Raw genomic sequence first — 14384 nt, forward strand, 5'->3', positions numbered from 1 at the left:
GTGCACTTCTTGTTCCAACAGAAGAAAATTTTCATTTTATTTTATTTTATTTTATTTTATTTCGGGAGTTTAATCAACACAATATTAAAATAAAATAAAATAAAGAATAGAATAAAATAGAATAAAATAACATATTCAAGAAGAACGTATTAAACATATAATGAAGCCCTTTTACAATAGTAGAGTACAGACCTCTTGGTGCTTGGACTTGGTGCTGATGTGAATCTATAGAAACTTATCACAGTGAAGAAGCGTTAAATATACATGAACCGGTTGGTTGTTCTTTTTGTGTGTGTGGTAATCCTCAAAGGGCGTGCGGTACCTGTATTAATCATCATGTGAAGATATACAGGCTGCCTGGTAGTTGTTTGGGGTGGAGACAATTCTTATCTACCCATACCTATGTGTGTCAAGTTGATAAAGGCGTATAAACGAATATATTGGTAGCTTAGAGTGTGATGTCAGCGCGACTACCATCAGAAAACAAAAAACATATATGTACCTCAATTATTCCCACCTCCCCTGTTTTTTTTTTCTTTCGCACTTTGTTTATACGTCATTACTCTCAATGAATTCCAAAGTATATAACGCTATCTACGCAACCTTTGCGCTCGCTTACCTGATTGCCCCAGCGCTCCTATTCATCCCTGTGATGCTATGGGAGGCTTCTCCTTTGCCCTCTGCTTTTTGCATGGCCAAACCTGCAAGAAAAAGACGCCCTCCCATGGCGGGAGTGGGTGCGACTCCATTCTTTGGCGCAAGTTCAGAAGGCGAGAGTCGAGTCGAAGCTCACGAAAAGGTGATGCGTCAAACAATCCTTGGCATTATGTCAAACTTTGTCGGCTCTTTGTGGTCTACAGGTTCGCGAACAACGGGAGAACCCTCAGGTAGCTTGTTGAGTGAGCGCCACGGAGGTATCCCAGGGCATATGTCCGTTGATGATTTTTCTTCGGAGGAGGAAGACGTTGTTTGCGTAGGAAAGTTGAACGTGTCCTTTGGAGCAGAGCTTCGGGGATATGTCCCACACCTCCTTCCTCTGCATAAGTTGGAGTGTGGCATTGCTACAATGGTGTCCCCAGTCAATGACGTGGCTGGTACCTGTGGGGAAACCCATGCAGACCTCGACGAGGGTGTGTCGAGTGAGCTTGTAGACGTATGCGATGAAGCTGAGATCAGCGTACGACTCAGATTCATCTGTGACAGATTTTTCTCAGAGGGTTTTGCAAAGCCAAGACTCTCTGCTAGATTCCTTGACGCGATGTTGGAAGAGGAGCTCAACAACTCTGAAAACAAAGCCCACCGCGACTCATTGACTGAAGTCGCTGAACCAGAGTGCGACTTGGTTCCCAAGTCAGCTAAGGAGACTTTTGTCTTTGAACAAGAGTCTGTTCAAACCCCATCGGGTTTGAATAATGCTGACTTAAAGGAGCCAAAGCCAAAGTCTGGTACAGTGGAAGGTCTTAATGAGGCGTTCGCTTTATCTTCTTGGCAGTCAGTTAATGGCTTTTTTGGCGAATGTCCCTCCACAGGACTTCCCACACCAATGGAGATTGACGACGACCTGGCTTGGAGTGAAGTCGTGGAAGTTGAAAATCCCATGGAGATTGATGATGTTGTCGAGGTGGTGGTGCCCGACGCTGTTTGTGGCGAAAAGCTCGTGGCCCACACCTGCAATCCGATGGATGAAGATTTGCAGTACGTCTCCCAGTCTGTAAAGAAGGATTGCGATACGAACAAGGTTCCAACCTGTGTCCCGCAACAGGTTGTAGACGACAAGGTGGAAAACGACATGACAGGATTGGATGCGCCCATCGCTGTTACTGCGCTGAAGCCTCAGAGTGGCGGTACTGAGCAATCAGGTGGACAGAAAAAGGGCGGAGAGTCTCTTCCTGCGTCTGTGTCTGGTCTGCTCGCCGACGGGGCAAAGAAGGTTGAGGAGTGCGCTCCTGTGGTCTTAGGACCAAAGGGCCATTCAAAGACAGTAAAGCCCGCCAGTCAAAGCGGAAAGATGAAGGCCAAGGACACCAAGGCTGCGGCAAAGACCGAGTTGGCCTCTGGCTCTCGTGAGAAGCAGCCTACAGATTCCAAAGCCGAGGCCAAGGTTTCCATGGCTGTGAAGTTGAAAGCGCTGGCTTCCGGCGCTCATATGGAACAGCCAAAAGATTCCAAGGCTGAGTCTACCGCTAGCGCTGGGAAGCCCAAGCGGTCTCTTGCCAAGGGCAAGAAACCGGCGAAGTCATTCGATGCGCCAACAAACAACGGTTTGTCGGCCGCCGAATTCCAGGCAAAGGGTTTCTAAGATGCCAAATATTCGGTGCCAGTGAAGCCTACTCCTCGTGCTACATCCGGTAGCAAGAAGGGAAAGCCTAATTGTGCTTAGCTTTTGGGTTCCATCGGCTGACTTTGGACCTAATTGTGAACGAATGTTGGTTAAGAAATAAAATTTTGCTTTGACTTGGTTCCTAAAGCCTGGTGCTGCATCCAGCAGTAAAAAGGTGGTGGAAACAAGAATATGGCTTCCGGGAAATCCCCAGACAGATAACTCAAGAATGACAATGGCTGTATCCACCCCCTTTGACTCGTAAGCTTTTCTGCGTTGGTACCGCTGACTCAGGGAAGGGTTGGGTAGGCAAAGAGGAACAAGCAAAGTACGCCACAGCGTAATTCAAGTCATGAACCGGTTCAAAGGTCTGCACATTAAGATGCGATCTGTACGCTTCACCAAGCGGGCATCTTGTCGGTCGGTTGGCCCTGGAGCCAAGCCGATGCGGTCGGAACAGAAGGTAAATCCTGAAGCTTCTGGTAAGCTTTATGGTGACACTGGAATTCCTAGACCTTTCACAGTACTTTTCCTTGGGACTGTCTGCGTGGTGATTCACGTTGGGTCTTTTGGTTAAGCTGTAAGGGTAGCCTCTTTTACGTTTGGTTCCTACTGCTTTCAGATTCAAAGGACTGGATTATCGTTTCCCTCTGGGATCGACGCCATGCTCCGCCTGTTAGGTTGGTTCTGAGTCTTGGCTTGGCATAGACAGTATAAAGAGAAGGTAGATTGTGGAGGTCTACATATGAGTGTAACTTGTGGTGGTACTCGACTTGTTTTCAATCCTGTTTGCCTCTGGTATTTGCCGTTTGTATACATTCGAGGGTGGTGCTTGCACTGCTGTAGGGTTGGCTTGAGCCTTTTGTTCGTAGGGTTCTTGTTGACTTCCTCTCAGGTCTGAGGCCGAGATCTGTGAGCGGTGGTTTTTGTACGAGTAGGGCTTCCGGAGTCCTTGATTCTGGGTTGTTTTTGGGCCACGGTGGTCCTGTTGGCTGGTCTGGTCTGGTTGACTAGATTTCTGGTATCGTTCTGGTATCGTTCTGATCTCATTCTGGAAATCGCGGTTGGCTGGGTCTCTGGCATGTTCTGTACCTGGGTTCAAGGCCTTTGTAGCTTGAGTTTTGTGCTTAAGCCAGGGAGAATGAATACTGTAGGGCACGGTGTTCATTATGTAGTCATGTCTGGCCGAATGGGTTTTGCTTCCTTGCCGGACTCTTTCTTGAAGTCCTTGGAAGGCTATCTTCCGTCTCCCCTTTTTTTCTGGTGAGTTTTCGAAGATTCACTGGTAGGCTCGGACAAGTCTTTTTGGACTTTGAGTTTGCTACACCATAGATTGTGGAAAATCTATTGCTGGGGGGTAGACAATCCCAAGAGGTTTCGGGAAAACGAGCCAAAAACACCTAGTTTCTACGCAAGATTGGCGAGGTTTTCCCTCACAGACATGACGGTATATCAGTCATTATGCTTGCTACCAGTCCTTGTGTCTGGACTCAAACGATGCGTACACATGCATGTCCAGACATCCGCAGCTATTTTGAGTTGGCAAAACCAAAGTTCATCTGCACAAAAGGATATGCTTCAATGACTGATCAATTGGGTATCAGTGACTTTATCAGTTGAATCAACATAAACTGACTATACAAAAAAAAGTTACTGAAGAGATAGCGTGGAATTCGCCGATGATTTCAAGCATCACGCAAAACCTGTGGTTAGAGTCCTAGCCACTCTCATTTGAGGAGGACTCTGATTAATATGGTCTGGTAAATGAACCAGACCAAGCAGGGTGAGCTAGAAATTGTCACCAAAAACAAAAGAAGGTTACAGTTAGCAACTGGAAATGAATATACTCAAGAAAACAAGACCCGAGTCGAAGGGCGTTTATGCACACTCTCAGTTGTGAAGGAGAAGCAAGGTTACTTTCTATGAACCTATCCAAACCAAGTCGAGACAAGTGCTTACAAGCCATGCATATATATATATATATATATAATTCCATGGAAAATTGAATCCAGTATCAAAGCAAAGTTGAACATAGACATGAACATGAAAAAAAAATGATATCAAGCATTCAAGCATTCAAGCATTCAAGTATCTAAACCTTCAAGCACAACAAGTTAAAGATCAAGTAAGGTGACCCAGAGTCTCGCCATCTCGCTGGGTTGGCCAAAAAGCACATGAAGAGTCTCGACTAGGATATGGTTACAACAAGAATAAATTCCCCATCATCATTCAAGACTATCGGCTCAGGACTACAAAAAGGTATTCGAGATGACCGGGTTTATATTATGGACCGAGAACACCGGTAGGAACAATTAGAGGCCGCCAGTAGTACACAACAGAGCTCAAGGCAAAATCAATGTGAACCACAAAGCAAGCGATAAGGCAATTTTTCAAGGGTTGTTTTTGTCTCTGGATTTCTTTGTCAGAGATAATATCAACCATTAGTCCGTTTATCCAGAAGATAAGTATTATTTATACACAATATGTTTCGGTGCTAATTATATGATATTTCTTCTTCTTCTCAGGGTCGCCCTGGGACAGGGTTCACAATACTACAACCCTTTAGAGGATACCAGAGAGAGTTTGTGAGCGTTAGACTTTACCAAAAGGTAAAGCTGCTCGGTACGCTAGTTGTACTGTTTCTCCCTTCGAAATATTGTACATTGCATTGTATGCCTGTATATATTTAGGGTTCTTGGTGTGGTAAGCCAAGATCTGGTAGCTCCTCTGCCATTCGGTGGTCAAACCCTTTTGTGGTTGACCCCATCGCTGCAAGTTGGCACATTGTTTCTGCTGGAAGCTTGGTTGTTTACTGTTGGTGGTCAAGGTCCATTCCGCCCGGTCATCGAAGAACATTTTGCAGTCCCGAGCCCGTCTCTTCAGATGATGTTACCTATTCCAATACAAGTTCCTTTACTTACAAAACAAATTCTATAAATTAAGGTATGTTATTTTGGCCATTCAAACCTACCTCATATGTAAATATATTTCTCGTTTTCTCACTCGTTTTTTTCTTTATCTTTTTAAGCCATATTAGGCCTTATCAACTCCAATAATGCAGCAAATTACGAAGCCTGAATCCTGTGCAAGAATGTCAGCAACAAGAACCAAGTCAAGCAAGAAGAATACAAAAAAAACCACAAAAAAAAAATATAAAAAATATACAAAAAAACCATTAAAAAAAAGCAAAGAAAAAAAGAAAAAAATTATATTCACAATTATCTCTCTATCTCATCTCAAGTAGAAACTTATAGACTAGCAGAATCCCTGAAATGGTCAAGCCACAGTTTGCTTATATGTCCAAGTCCGATTCCAAGTCTTGTCTAAGTCCAAGTCCAAATGTCCAAACACTATCAAGTACTGTTCTAGTACTAGTCCTAGCACATAAATATATATAAACAAGTAGAGAAGTACACAAGTAGAGAAGTATACACACACACACACATACACACATACACATACACATAGTCATAGTCATAGTCATAGACATACAAACATACATATACACACTTATATACATACATATATACATACAAAAGTAAAGGCGCATTTCTATCAAAGTCCAAAATCTGGGCTGTACCTCCAAGTCTCAAGGCCAAGTCGATTTCCAAGAAGGGGTCCAATGCAAAATTCCAAAAGCAAGTTCCAAAAGAAAAACCAAAAACCAAAAACCAAATCCGAGGCCTATACTAAGACCTGTAAAAAAACGGGCATATACTAAGTCCTCCACTCCAAAAGGATCAAAAGAAATCCGACCCTGAGGCCTATACTAAGTCCTGTCCAAAAATTACACAGGCATATACTAAGCCCTCCTCTCTCTCTAAAAAAACAACCAAAAAAAAAAAAGATGAACAAACCGAAAGAACTCTGCATTGGAACCTGGACCTGGATTGAAGCAAGGCTGCGAACTGGAACAAGACTCTGGATCAGGACAAGGTATGAAATCCCTTTTTACATATATACATACAAAGCAAATGAAGTCTTTGATCAAAAACAAAAAACAAAAAAAAATGCTCAAAAAAAGAAGCTAAAAAAAAACAAAGAGCGAAAAGAGCAATACCAAAACCCCTTTCTATTATTTTTTTCAATATCAAAACCCATCCTCTTATTACTATTCCATGAAATTGACTGGACAAAAAAAACCAAAAAAAAAAAAAGAATCAAAAAAAATCAAAATCAAAAATCAAAATCAAAATCAAAAAGTCCAAATTATCCCCTTTACTATGTGTGCTGTGTTCGGACAAAAAAATCAAAAAAAAATCAAAAAAAAAAATCAAAAAGTCCAAATTATCCCCTTTATTATGTGTGCTGTGTTTGGACAAAAAAAAAAGCAAAAAAAAAAAAGTCCGAATTATCTTTTTATTCTTTTCAATATCAAAATCATTCCCTTATTACTATTCCGTGAAATTGACTGGACAAAAAAAAGAATCAAAAAAAGAATCAAAATCAAAGTCCAAATTATCCTCTTTATTATTTTTCAATATCAAAATCCTCCCCCTCCTCATATCACTCTTAGCTTATATTGACTGGACAAAAAAGAAGAAAAAAACGAACAAAAATAAAAGATCAAAAGAAAAATCAAATGGACCAAGAAAAAAAAACTGACTGGACTTGACTGGAACCGACTGGACTGGACTGAAGTAGCATGAACTTGACCATCTTATATTATATTATATTATATTTAACTTATATTTCCTTTATAAAAATCTTTGAATAATAAAATTTCCCTCATATGTCTTTGGTATCCTATAAGAAGTTTACTGAATTAGAAAGCTCAAGGAAAGGGAGACTTTGTAAACAATTTAAGCAAGAAAAATATAAACTTTTAGAGCATAACTCACTTTCCTTCATAACACTAATAGCAGAGAATATACAAGGTGGTTTCTCATACATAAATAAGAAAATCAATTTAATTTTTTGAGGTGGTCACAGGTTAAATTAGAAAAAGTCAATCTTTCAAAAACGTGGTTCGTAATTTCCAAACAACATCATAATGATAATAGAAAGGGACATGGAGCGTGTTTTTGATGTGGCATAATGGTGTTCTTCAATATTCTCTTTAGCTGGTCATAATATAGAGCCAACCTATCTATAAAATCTCATGACAGCATGAATTTCATTGTACAGTACTGTTGAGTATAATAGAGAAAGAACAGGTATGCAGTTGATGAGAGTGATGCTTAGCACCGACAGAAGCTGTCATAAAAGTAAATAAATAAATAGTAGTATAAAGGCTGATTTTGGTTGGAATGTCTTTTCGGATTTCTGGATTTCCAGAAATGTCATTCGCCAAATGGAGCTTTACTAAAACTCACCAAAGGTACATACATACATGGCCATCCAAAAATGACAATGGCACTTACAGTCAAAATGCAATTTTACCAAAAGCCTGTTATAAAAAATGAAAATAAAAAAGTAAAAGAGGTGTTAATAAAATAAAAGAAAAGGTAGTAATAAGAATAAGAATAATACTTAAACATTTGTATTTTATTTTTGTGAGTTAGTTTCTATCAGTATTCTCGTCTTTTGCTTTTTATTAATGCTGCCATCTTTTATTTTACTTTTGGTCATAAAGGGATTACCCTATGCCTCTCTCTAAAATCCTTTGTACCTTAAAAGATCACCTATTTCATTTGTATTAATAACCTTTATTTTCCATATCTACTGTAGATTGTTTGATAATAGTCAGTTCTTACAAGGCTGTGATCATCTTATTTGTCAAGCTTTGACTTTTTTTGGGTACCCTCAATAGACTGTTCCCCAGACTCGGTACTCTTGCTCTTATTTCTGATGGTTCTCTCTTCGTCCGAACTCAAGATTTCTATAACATCTTCGTGTTTTCTTTTCAGGGATCCTTGATTTTCGGTATTATTTCTTTTAGTTGCACGAGTTGGAAGTACTGATGGTCTTTCATCGTCGTCAATAACAATAGCAGCTGCCTTTTTAACTTTGGGCCTTTGGGTCTTTGTGCTGCTGTACCCGGGTAGGTATACTTGCCACCTTGGTTGCTTTGCCAAAATTCGATAACAGTGGACGAGATCGAAGTTTGTATTCATCTCGGCTGTGTAAAACTGGCCGGCCATTGACTCCTAAACTATTGTTTAGTTATGGTATAGATAGAAGAAGAAGAAAGACTATAGCCTGGACGTCAAGTACTTACATTGAGTTCTTCGTCGGGGCTGCAGAAGGGAGATCTTTTCACTTGAGTCATTAATCCAACATATTTAAGAACTGCGGTGTCTATAACTTCCCAACGAGTGGACAAGGAAAGAGTATTGCGATCTACAGTATCATCGGTAACAGATTCCTGGTAGTGTTTTGTTATTCTAGACCAAAGGGGTCCGCTTTTCTGAGCACCACGAATTGCGTTTAATGAAATAGAAAGATAAGACCGGCAAAGTTGTTCATCCTCAATTACAGAGAATTCTTTTTTCGATAATGAAGATTCTTTTTTTTTTCATGTAAAAATACCAGCAACATTCGTAACCAAAATTACATTAACGCGACACTTTGTATTAGTTTTGGATCAAGATGACTTCTTTTTTTAAAAAAGACATTCAGACATTACTTTTACTATTATTGGCAGCCTTTTGACGAACATTGGTGGTTGGGGATTTTTTGGTCATTGATAATAGATGAGGAATTAAAAAAGAATAGTAAAATATTAGAACTTTTAAATTCGCATAAAAATTGTTTTTTTTTTAAAAAAAAATATATATCAAAGAAAGAATATCAAACAACTCTTATTTGCTGTTATTTTTTATTTTATTTTTCATTTCCATCTGGAGTGAGAAGAAGATTATGCTTTTGATGGAAGAGATGGTACTAGGAGCAATTTATTGTCTAAATTCAATGCAGAAATAGTGTATTAAGCAATATTATTGGTTGATCTCCAAACTTGAATATCTTTGAAGATTCTGGATGAGCACCCCTTTTTTTAAAAAATAAAATAAAAAGGTACGGGTAGTTATAAATTAATTTGACTGGTTAATTTTATCTTGATCTTTGCCTTGAATTTTTGGGTCTGGCTATCCCAGCTGTAAATTGTACCATATTAAACCTGAATAGATCAATTATATATTAAATATACGTTTAAAAAATAATGTAATAACTATGAGGTTTTCGGTTGTATTTAAAGTTTTCACCGTACATGTACAGTAAGACTATATATGCAGCCTTTAACTTTTGGGTTTGCTTTATTTTTCTTTTGTCTTTGTTTTGCTTAAAAGCTTGGTGATTTAAGTACTCATTGATTCGGATGATTTCAAATATTTGTCTGTTTAATAGTAATATACTATTATTATGATGCACATAGTAAATCTGCTGTATTATGGAACTATTATATGTCTGAGCTTGTAGAAACTTTACTGTTACTTTGTGAAGGCTGAACTTCTTTTCACTTTTAGATTCATAATATATATATATATATATCTTTTAAAAAAAAAGACTATCTGATTAAGTTGGTGTCATATTTTGATAAAGGTTGTATGGAACGTTCAGTTGATGGTTACTCCTATTGCAGAGAATAATCTGAACGGAAAGTTAGATCATCTGGTTATATATTATTGTGTTGTATTGTTAAAGCCTTATTTGATCCAAGTATACATGACGACAAGTAAAGAAAAAATGGGCTTATAAATAATAGACTGGTAATAGAAAGAAAATAGAATTACGGTGATGTGATGTGATAAATTTGTCTATAACATTTGCAAAAGTGGCTTTGAGTTAATTTGTGGAGAAGCATTAAACGAAAGATAGCTATCCTGGCAGCTTTCAATTAAAAATTAAATGAAATGAATAAAATAAGAAAGATATAGCTCTAGTGACAATATTAGAATATATTTGGGTTAAAGAGGTTGAACTTATTGTGTCCTTCAAAAGTAGTATGGCTGTTTTTCTTTTCTTTTTGATGAAATAATAATAATAATTAAAGTCTAGCAAGAACACCTCAAAGTTATAATTTAACTTACTGTCCTACTGAAAAGCAAAATTTTCGGTTACTAGTTTACATATATGTAAAAAGGATAATGCCACAAAATACAAAAATATCAACATTGATATTAAAGTGCCTTTGAAGAATATTATTCTATATACATTGGAGTACATTTAAACTACCTTTAATAGATCTATGTATGTATTTATATAAGTGTTCAATGTATTTTGGACCTATTACTCTGAAGCGCCTTAGATAGTTGTTTGGAAAAGGAGCAGAAACCATTCAAATGTAGGCGTATATGACAAGTACCTTTGTAGGCTTATTTGAAGCAAGTGTTCAAAAAAAAAAAAGGAATGCATGTTGGAAATGATCGATATTGAAGTACAGCCAAAACCAAAATAAATAAATAAATAAATAAATAAATAAGAAATTACACTTATTTTAGAAAAATTATAAATTAGTATAGAAATGAATATTCTACTTATTTAAAGTTTTTGTTCTTTTGAAATATAGACAACCACAAAGCTCTTGGCAAACGACCACAAAAGCTTACAATACAAAGTGTCTTGATTGCAATATATATATATATATATTCAACAAATGGAAAATGCTTTTATTGTATTAGTATTTCTTAAAAGTGCGCCACAGTTGTTGAAAAAAATAAATTAAAGACCAAATAATTTTGACTCTGCGTATAGAAGCAGTCGGAATTTGGTAGTTTTTTTTTTATATATATTTATTTATTAAGAAATATTACCAGGGCTGAGTGATTATGGTTGCACCAAAAACATATAATAAAAAATAAAGGGCATACATCTCTCTCTCTGTGTGTGTGTGTATCCAAGAGCCTTTCAAATTAGTTTGACATTTCCGTACTCAAAACCAAACTCACTATATTTATTTTTGTATTTGTACTTGAAAATACAGCTTATTATTAATCAGCTAGATAGAGGCTTATTTGTCTCTAATGTACATATTGCATTATCACGATAGAAAATAGGGCTGAGAAAATTTCTTTGGTATTATGACTCCAAGACATCTTTACAGTGAAAGAAAGAAAAAAATATATCCAAATCCAACAACCAAGCCCCTTTGACTTTCAGCCTTGACAGCCATATCTATAATTGGAACTCTTGCTTTTTTTTGTTTTGTCTTTTATTTTTTTCAGATATAAATACGGAGCCGACAGAATACAATCCGGGTTCTTGCATCCTTTTTCTTCCGTGATCAAAAACCGATAGTTCTCCTATAGGAAAGAAAGATCGTATGAAGTGTGATATTCTCTTTATTGTGTGTATCCTGGTTGGTCTGGTCTTTGCCCAAGATACTCTTGTTCCAACATCACAAGCAGCTACAGAAGATGTATCCACTCCAACTTCCCCAATTGAATCTAGTGCGGTAGCCACACCTACAGCCACACCTACAGCCACCTCAAGCGCAACAGCATCCACATCCCTTTCTGGGTGTTTTTCTGATAGCCCATTCTCGACCACAGACTACTTTGCCGATAGCAAACTCACAGACCCATTGCGTGAGTATTCATTCGTTTATTCTTTAAATCACTAACCACTACAGAGAAGAAGAAGGATTGTGTCTGACATTAATTTTCTATTATAGAAAGCTCATCATTATTCAAGGTTACCTATGCGAATACATACAAGACTGTTCAGAACATCATCTTGGGAGAATACTATATTTTGTATTGCACCCAGACAAAACCCAACTTAACAGATGTTCAATCAAAGTCATATATCCAAATTCCTGTTACAAACTTTGCTGCAGTTGATACGCGTGTGATTGGATTTTTGGATGTAAGAAGGCACATTTATTATATGCATGAAAAGTTGTGAAACAAACATTTGGAAACTAATTTTTTTCTTTCTCTTGTCTGATTCGGGTTTTTCTTATTGTAATTCTTGTAGCTTCTTGGACACAGCAATAATATCGTTTATATAGGCGACACTGGTAATCTTACCTCCCCATGCGTTACTCCCACGCCAGCTTACTTTGACCAGGCTGGAATCATTGACCGTACACGATATGATCTGGCCATATATCCCACAACATCAGTAAACGATCCAAAGGGTGTTGGTCTTGGAATGAACTATGAGTCCTCTCCTCTGGCAGTGAGTATCTGTCTTTTAACTATGTATATACCAAACTAAATCCATGTGCCTGTCTAGACTGCAGAGTGGATCAAATACATCGCTTTATTTACAAACCAGGAAAAGGCATCTGAAGTAATCTTCAACAAGATCAAAGCAAACTACGAGGTTTATCGTAACAGCATCAATCAAGCTGATATACCATGGCGACGCAATATAACCTTTATGTCCTATGATCCTTCTTCAACCCAATTCAATGTCCCCAACAACATCTATTTCCAGAACCTCACAGCTGATGCAGGCGCAAAGATCACAGTTCCTTTGGTAGCACGCCCGGGATCTCCCTTGACTATGAAGGGCCAGATGCAGAACTCTTCGGTCGTAATTGATCTCAGTCCTTCATCTTCGTTTAAGAACAACTTTGATGATTGGCAATCATGGATGGGTTATTCAGAAAGTAGTGTAAATGCAGCTGCAGACGCTGCGTTTCGGCGTTATGAAACAATCAAGCCCTATGTAAACGATCCAGAAGGTCCTCCATTCGAGCGTAACAGTCAACTTTGGCGTCTTGACTTGGTTGCCAGCAGTGACTCATCAGGTAAATCACTTTTCTTTAATGTTAATACTGAAGTCTACAGATTCAATACTCACAAATATGTATGTATATATGTAGATTGGTGGACAAGAGGATTCGCTCGTCCTGATTTATTGATCCAAGACTTAATCGAAGCGCAGTTCCCTAATTTCTTCAGCAACAGAGATAGGGTATTTTTGCGTCACTTTTCGGATAATGAGTCGATTCAGACCAAGTCAGCCGACCAGTATGGCTGTACTGTTGATAATTTGGCAACAACATCCTTTGTAACTTACTCCAACGATGTATCGGATGTACCTGTACTTTCGATCAGCTCTACTTTCCCCAAGGCTGGCGTCATTGGACTCGGTGTCGCTGGTGGGCTGGTGGCCTTGGCGTGTGTGGCCGGTGGATTTTTGGCATTGAAGCGTAAGATCAAGGACAGACGTCTGAAGCAATTCAACCCACTTGAAGAAGATCACCCGGATAACAATCCTCACTTGGATCGTCAACCGATGATGCTTGGAGCTTCTCACAATGAGCCAAGTTCACCAATATTAGATACCAAGGATGAACATGATCAAGAGGACTACTCTAAGCGTCATATTGTATAACTAGGGGGGGGGGGGGGGAGTACCATTGTTGGCTTTGCAATCAATCAGTGTGACCATGCAAGCTGACCCATAAAATACAAAATAAAAATAAATATTTGATAAAAATTGAATTTCTTACTGCCTTTATCCATCTATTTTTCTTTCTTTCTTTCTTTCGTTTGGCTACTTACAAAGAAATGTACCCTTTTATTCAATTGCCTGCTACCTGTGAACTGTGTGGAAACTGGATTCCTCAGCATTTGGTATATAAAAAAAAGATTAATTTGTATAATTCTATCTAAACAAATGGCATACAGTCTGATTGTCCTCGTAATGGTGTCCATCCCTCTCAATGGACTCTCTACCCACATAGTCACCAGATTAAAGATGGTGGGGACTCTATCCATACCCATAAAATTCCATATATCTATGCTGTATCGCCCAGACCATGTACAGAAACCAATTCATACAAAATCGACTTTCATAACAGCCATAAAGTTTAAGAGGTACTACCTTTGAACTTTGGAAAAGCCGTACAACCTAAAGTTCTCTTAACAGAAAAATGATAATAATCACAAATAACTATCCCCCCCACAACTTTCCACTATATCTTCTTGTACATATCCTTCCAATCATAATAAAATCAATACAATCAATACAATCAATACAATCACATTATGCATTCTATTGTCGAAATGAGTCATGACAAAGGTTATGCCGTGACAGCCAATGTGTCACTTTTTATGCCACCAATCATTATAGGCGGAGTACATACATAAAAAAGGGAAAGGAATGCGGAATAAACCAGGAAGAAAAAATATGTAATTTTACTATTGGTATTGCTCTAAGGATGCAT

At 38.2% G+C, this 14384-nt stretch overlaps 8 protein-coding genes across 8 annotated transcripts; 4 read left to right on the top strand and 4 right to left on the bottom strand.

The window, feature by feature from the left end:
* Nucleotides 1-568: 568 nt before the first annotated feature.
* PHYBLDRAFT_73241 (hypothetical protein) lies at nt 569-2299 on the top strand (the record flags this gene model as incomplete). The annotated part of the gene is made up of 1 exon (XM_018442810.1): nt 569-2299. One exon carries the CDS (start codon nt 569-571, stop codon nt 2297-2299), a length of 1731 nt encoding a protein of 576 aa, XP_018284022.1.
* Nucleotides 2300-2672: 373 nt separating this feature from the next.
* PHYBLDRAFT_153013 (hypothetical protein) lies at nt 2673-3028 on the top strand (the record flags this gene model as incomplete). The annotated part of the gene is made up of 2 exons (XM_018433045.1): nt 2673-2892; nt 2943-3028. The coding sequence occupies 2 exons, from the start codon at nt 2673-2675 to the stop codon at nt 3026-3028; spliced, it is 306 nt and encodes a 101-aa protein (XP_018284023.1).
* Nucleotides 3029-3059: 31 nt separating this feature from the next.
* PHYBLDRAFT_73240 (hypothetical protein) lies at nt 3060-3488 on the bottom strand (the record flags this gene model as incomplete). Its single annotated transcript, XM_018442809.1, has 1 exon — nt 3060-3488. The coding sequence occupies one exon, from the start codon at nt 3486-3488 to the stop codon at nt 3060-3062; it is 429 nt and encodes a 142-aa protein (XP_018284024.1).
* Nucleotides 3489-3781: 293 nt separating this feature from the next.
* On the top strand, nt 3782-4246 carry PHYBLDRAFT_153015 (hypothetical protein; the record flags this gene model as incomplete). Its single annotated transcript, XM_018433046.1, has 3 exons — nt 3782-3917; nt 3982-4028; nt 4094-4246. 3 exons carry the CDS (start codon nt 3782-3784, stop codon nt 4244-4246), a joined length of 336 nt encoding a protein of 111 aa, XP_018284025.1.
* Nucleotides 4247-4603: 357 nt separating this feature from the next.
* On the bottom strand, nt 4604-5176 carry PHYBLDRAFT_153016 (hypothetical protein; the record flags this gene model as incomplete). The annotated part of the gene is made up of 2 exons (XM_018433047.1): nt 4604-4737; nt 4924-5176. The coding sequence occupies 2 exons, from the start codon at nt 5174-5176 to the stop codon at nt 4604-4606; spliced, it is 387 nt and encodes a 128-aa protein (XP_018284026.1).
* A 436-nt stretch (nt 5177-5612) lies between these two features.
* PHYBLDRAFT_73239 (hypothetical protein) lies at nt 5613-6979 on the bottom strand (the record flags this gene model as incomplete). The annotated part of the gene is made up of 4 exons (XM_018442808.1): nt 5613-5697; nt 5855-6004; nt 6178-6267; nt 6927-6979. 4 exons carry the CDS (start codon nt 6977-6979, stop codon nt 5613-5615), a joined length of 378 nt encoding a protein of 125 aa, XP_018284027.1.
* Nucleotides 6980-7276: 297 nt separating this feature from the next.
* Nucleotides 7277-8403, bottom strand: PHYBLDRAFT_175725 (hypothetical protein; the record flags this gene model as incomplete). Its single annotated transcript, XM_018437555.1, has 3 exons — nt 7277-7383; nt 7684-7709; nt 8051-8403. 3 exons carry the CDS (start codon nt 8401-8403, stop codon nt 7277-7279), a joined length of 486 nt encoding a protein of 161 aa, XP_018284028.1.
* A 3071-nt stretch (nt 8404-11474) lies between these two features.
* On the top strand, nt 11475-13663 carry PHYBLDRAFT_189460 (hypothetical protein). The gene is made up of 5 exons (XM_018439665.1): nt 11475-11787; nt 11874-12067; nt 12179-12382; nt 12440-12959; nt 13035-13663. The coding sequence occupies exons 1-5, from the start codon at nt 11523-11525 to the stop codon at nt 13547-13549; spliced, it is 1698 nt and encodes a 565-aa protein (XP_018284029.1). The 5' UTR covers nt 11475-11522; the 3' UTR covers nt 13550-13663.
* The last annotated feature ends 721 nt before the right edge of the window (nt 13664-14384 follow it).

This window comes from Phycomyces blakesleeanus (assembly GCF_001638985.1).
Source record: "Phycomyces blakesleeanus NRRL 1555(-) unplaced genomic scaffold PHYBLscaffold_40, whole genome shotgun sequence".
NCBI lineage: Eukaryota > Fungi > Mucoromycota > Mucoromycetes > Mucorales > Phycomycetaceae > Phycomyces > Phycomyces blakesleeanus.

Excerpts from the sequence above, each read along its gene's own strand:
- PHYBLDRAFT_189460 (XM_018439665.1), top strand. The coding sequence starts at position 11,523 with ATGAAGTGTGATATTCTCTTTATTGTGTGTATCCTGGTTGGTCTGGTC. Across the intron at positions 11,788-11,873 it reads CAAACTCACAGACCCATTGC|AAAGCTCATCATTATTCAAG; the intron begins GTGAGTATTCAT and ends TTTCTATTATAG. Across the intron at positions 12,960-13,034 it reads TGCCAGCAGTGACTCATCAG|ATTGGTGGACAAGAGGATTC; the intron begins GTAAATCACTTT and ends GTATATATGTAG.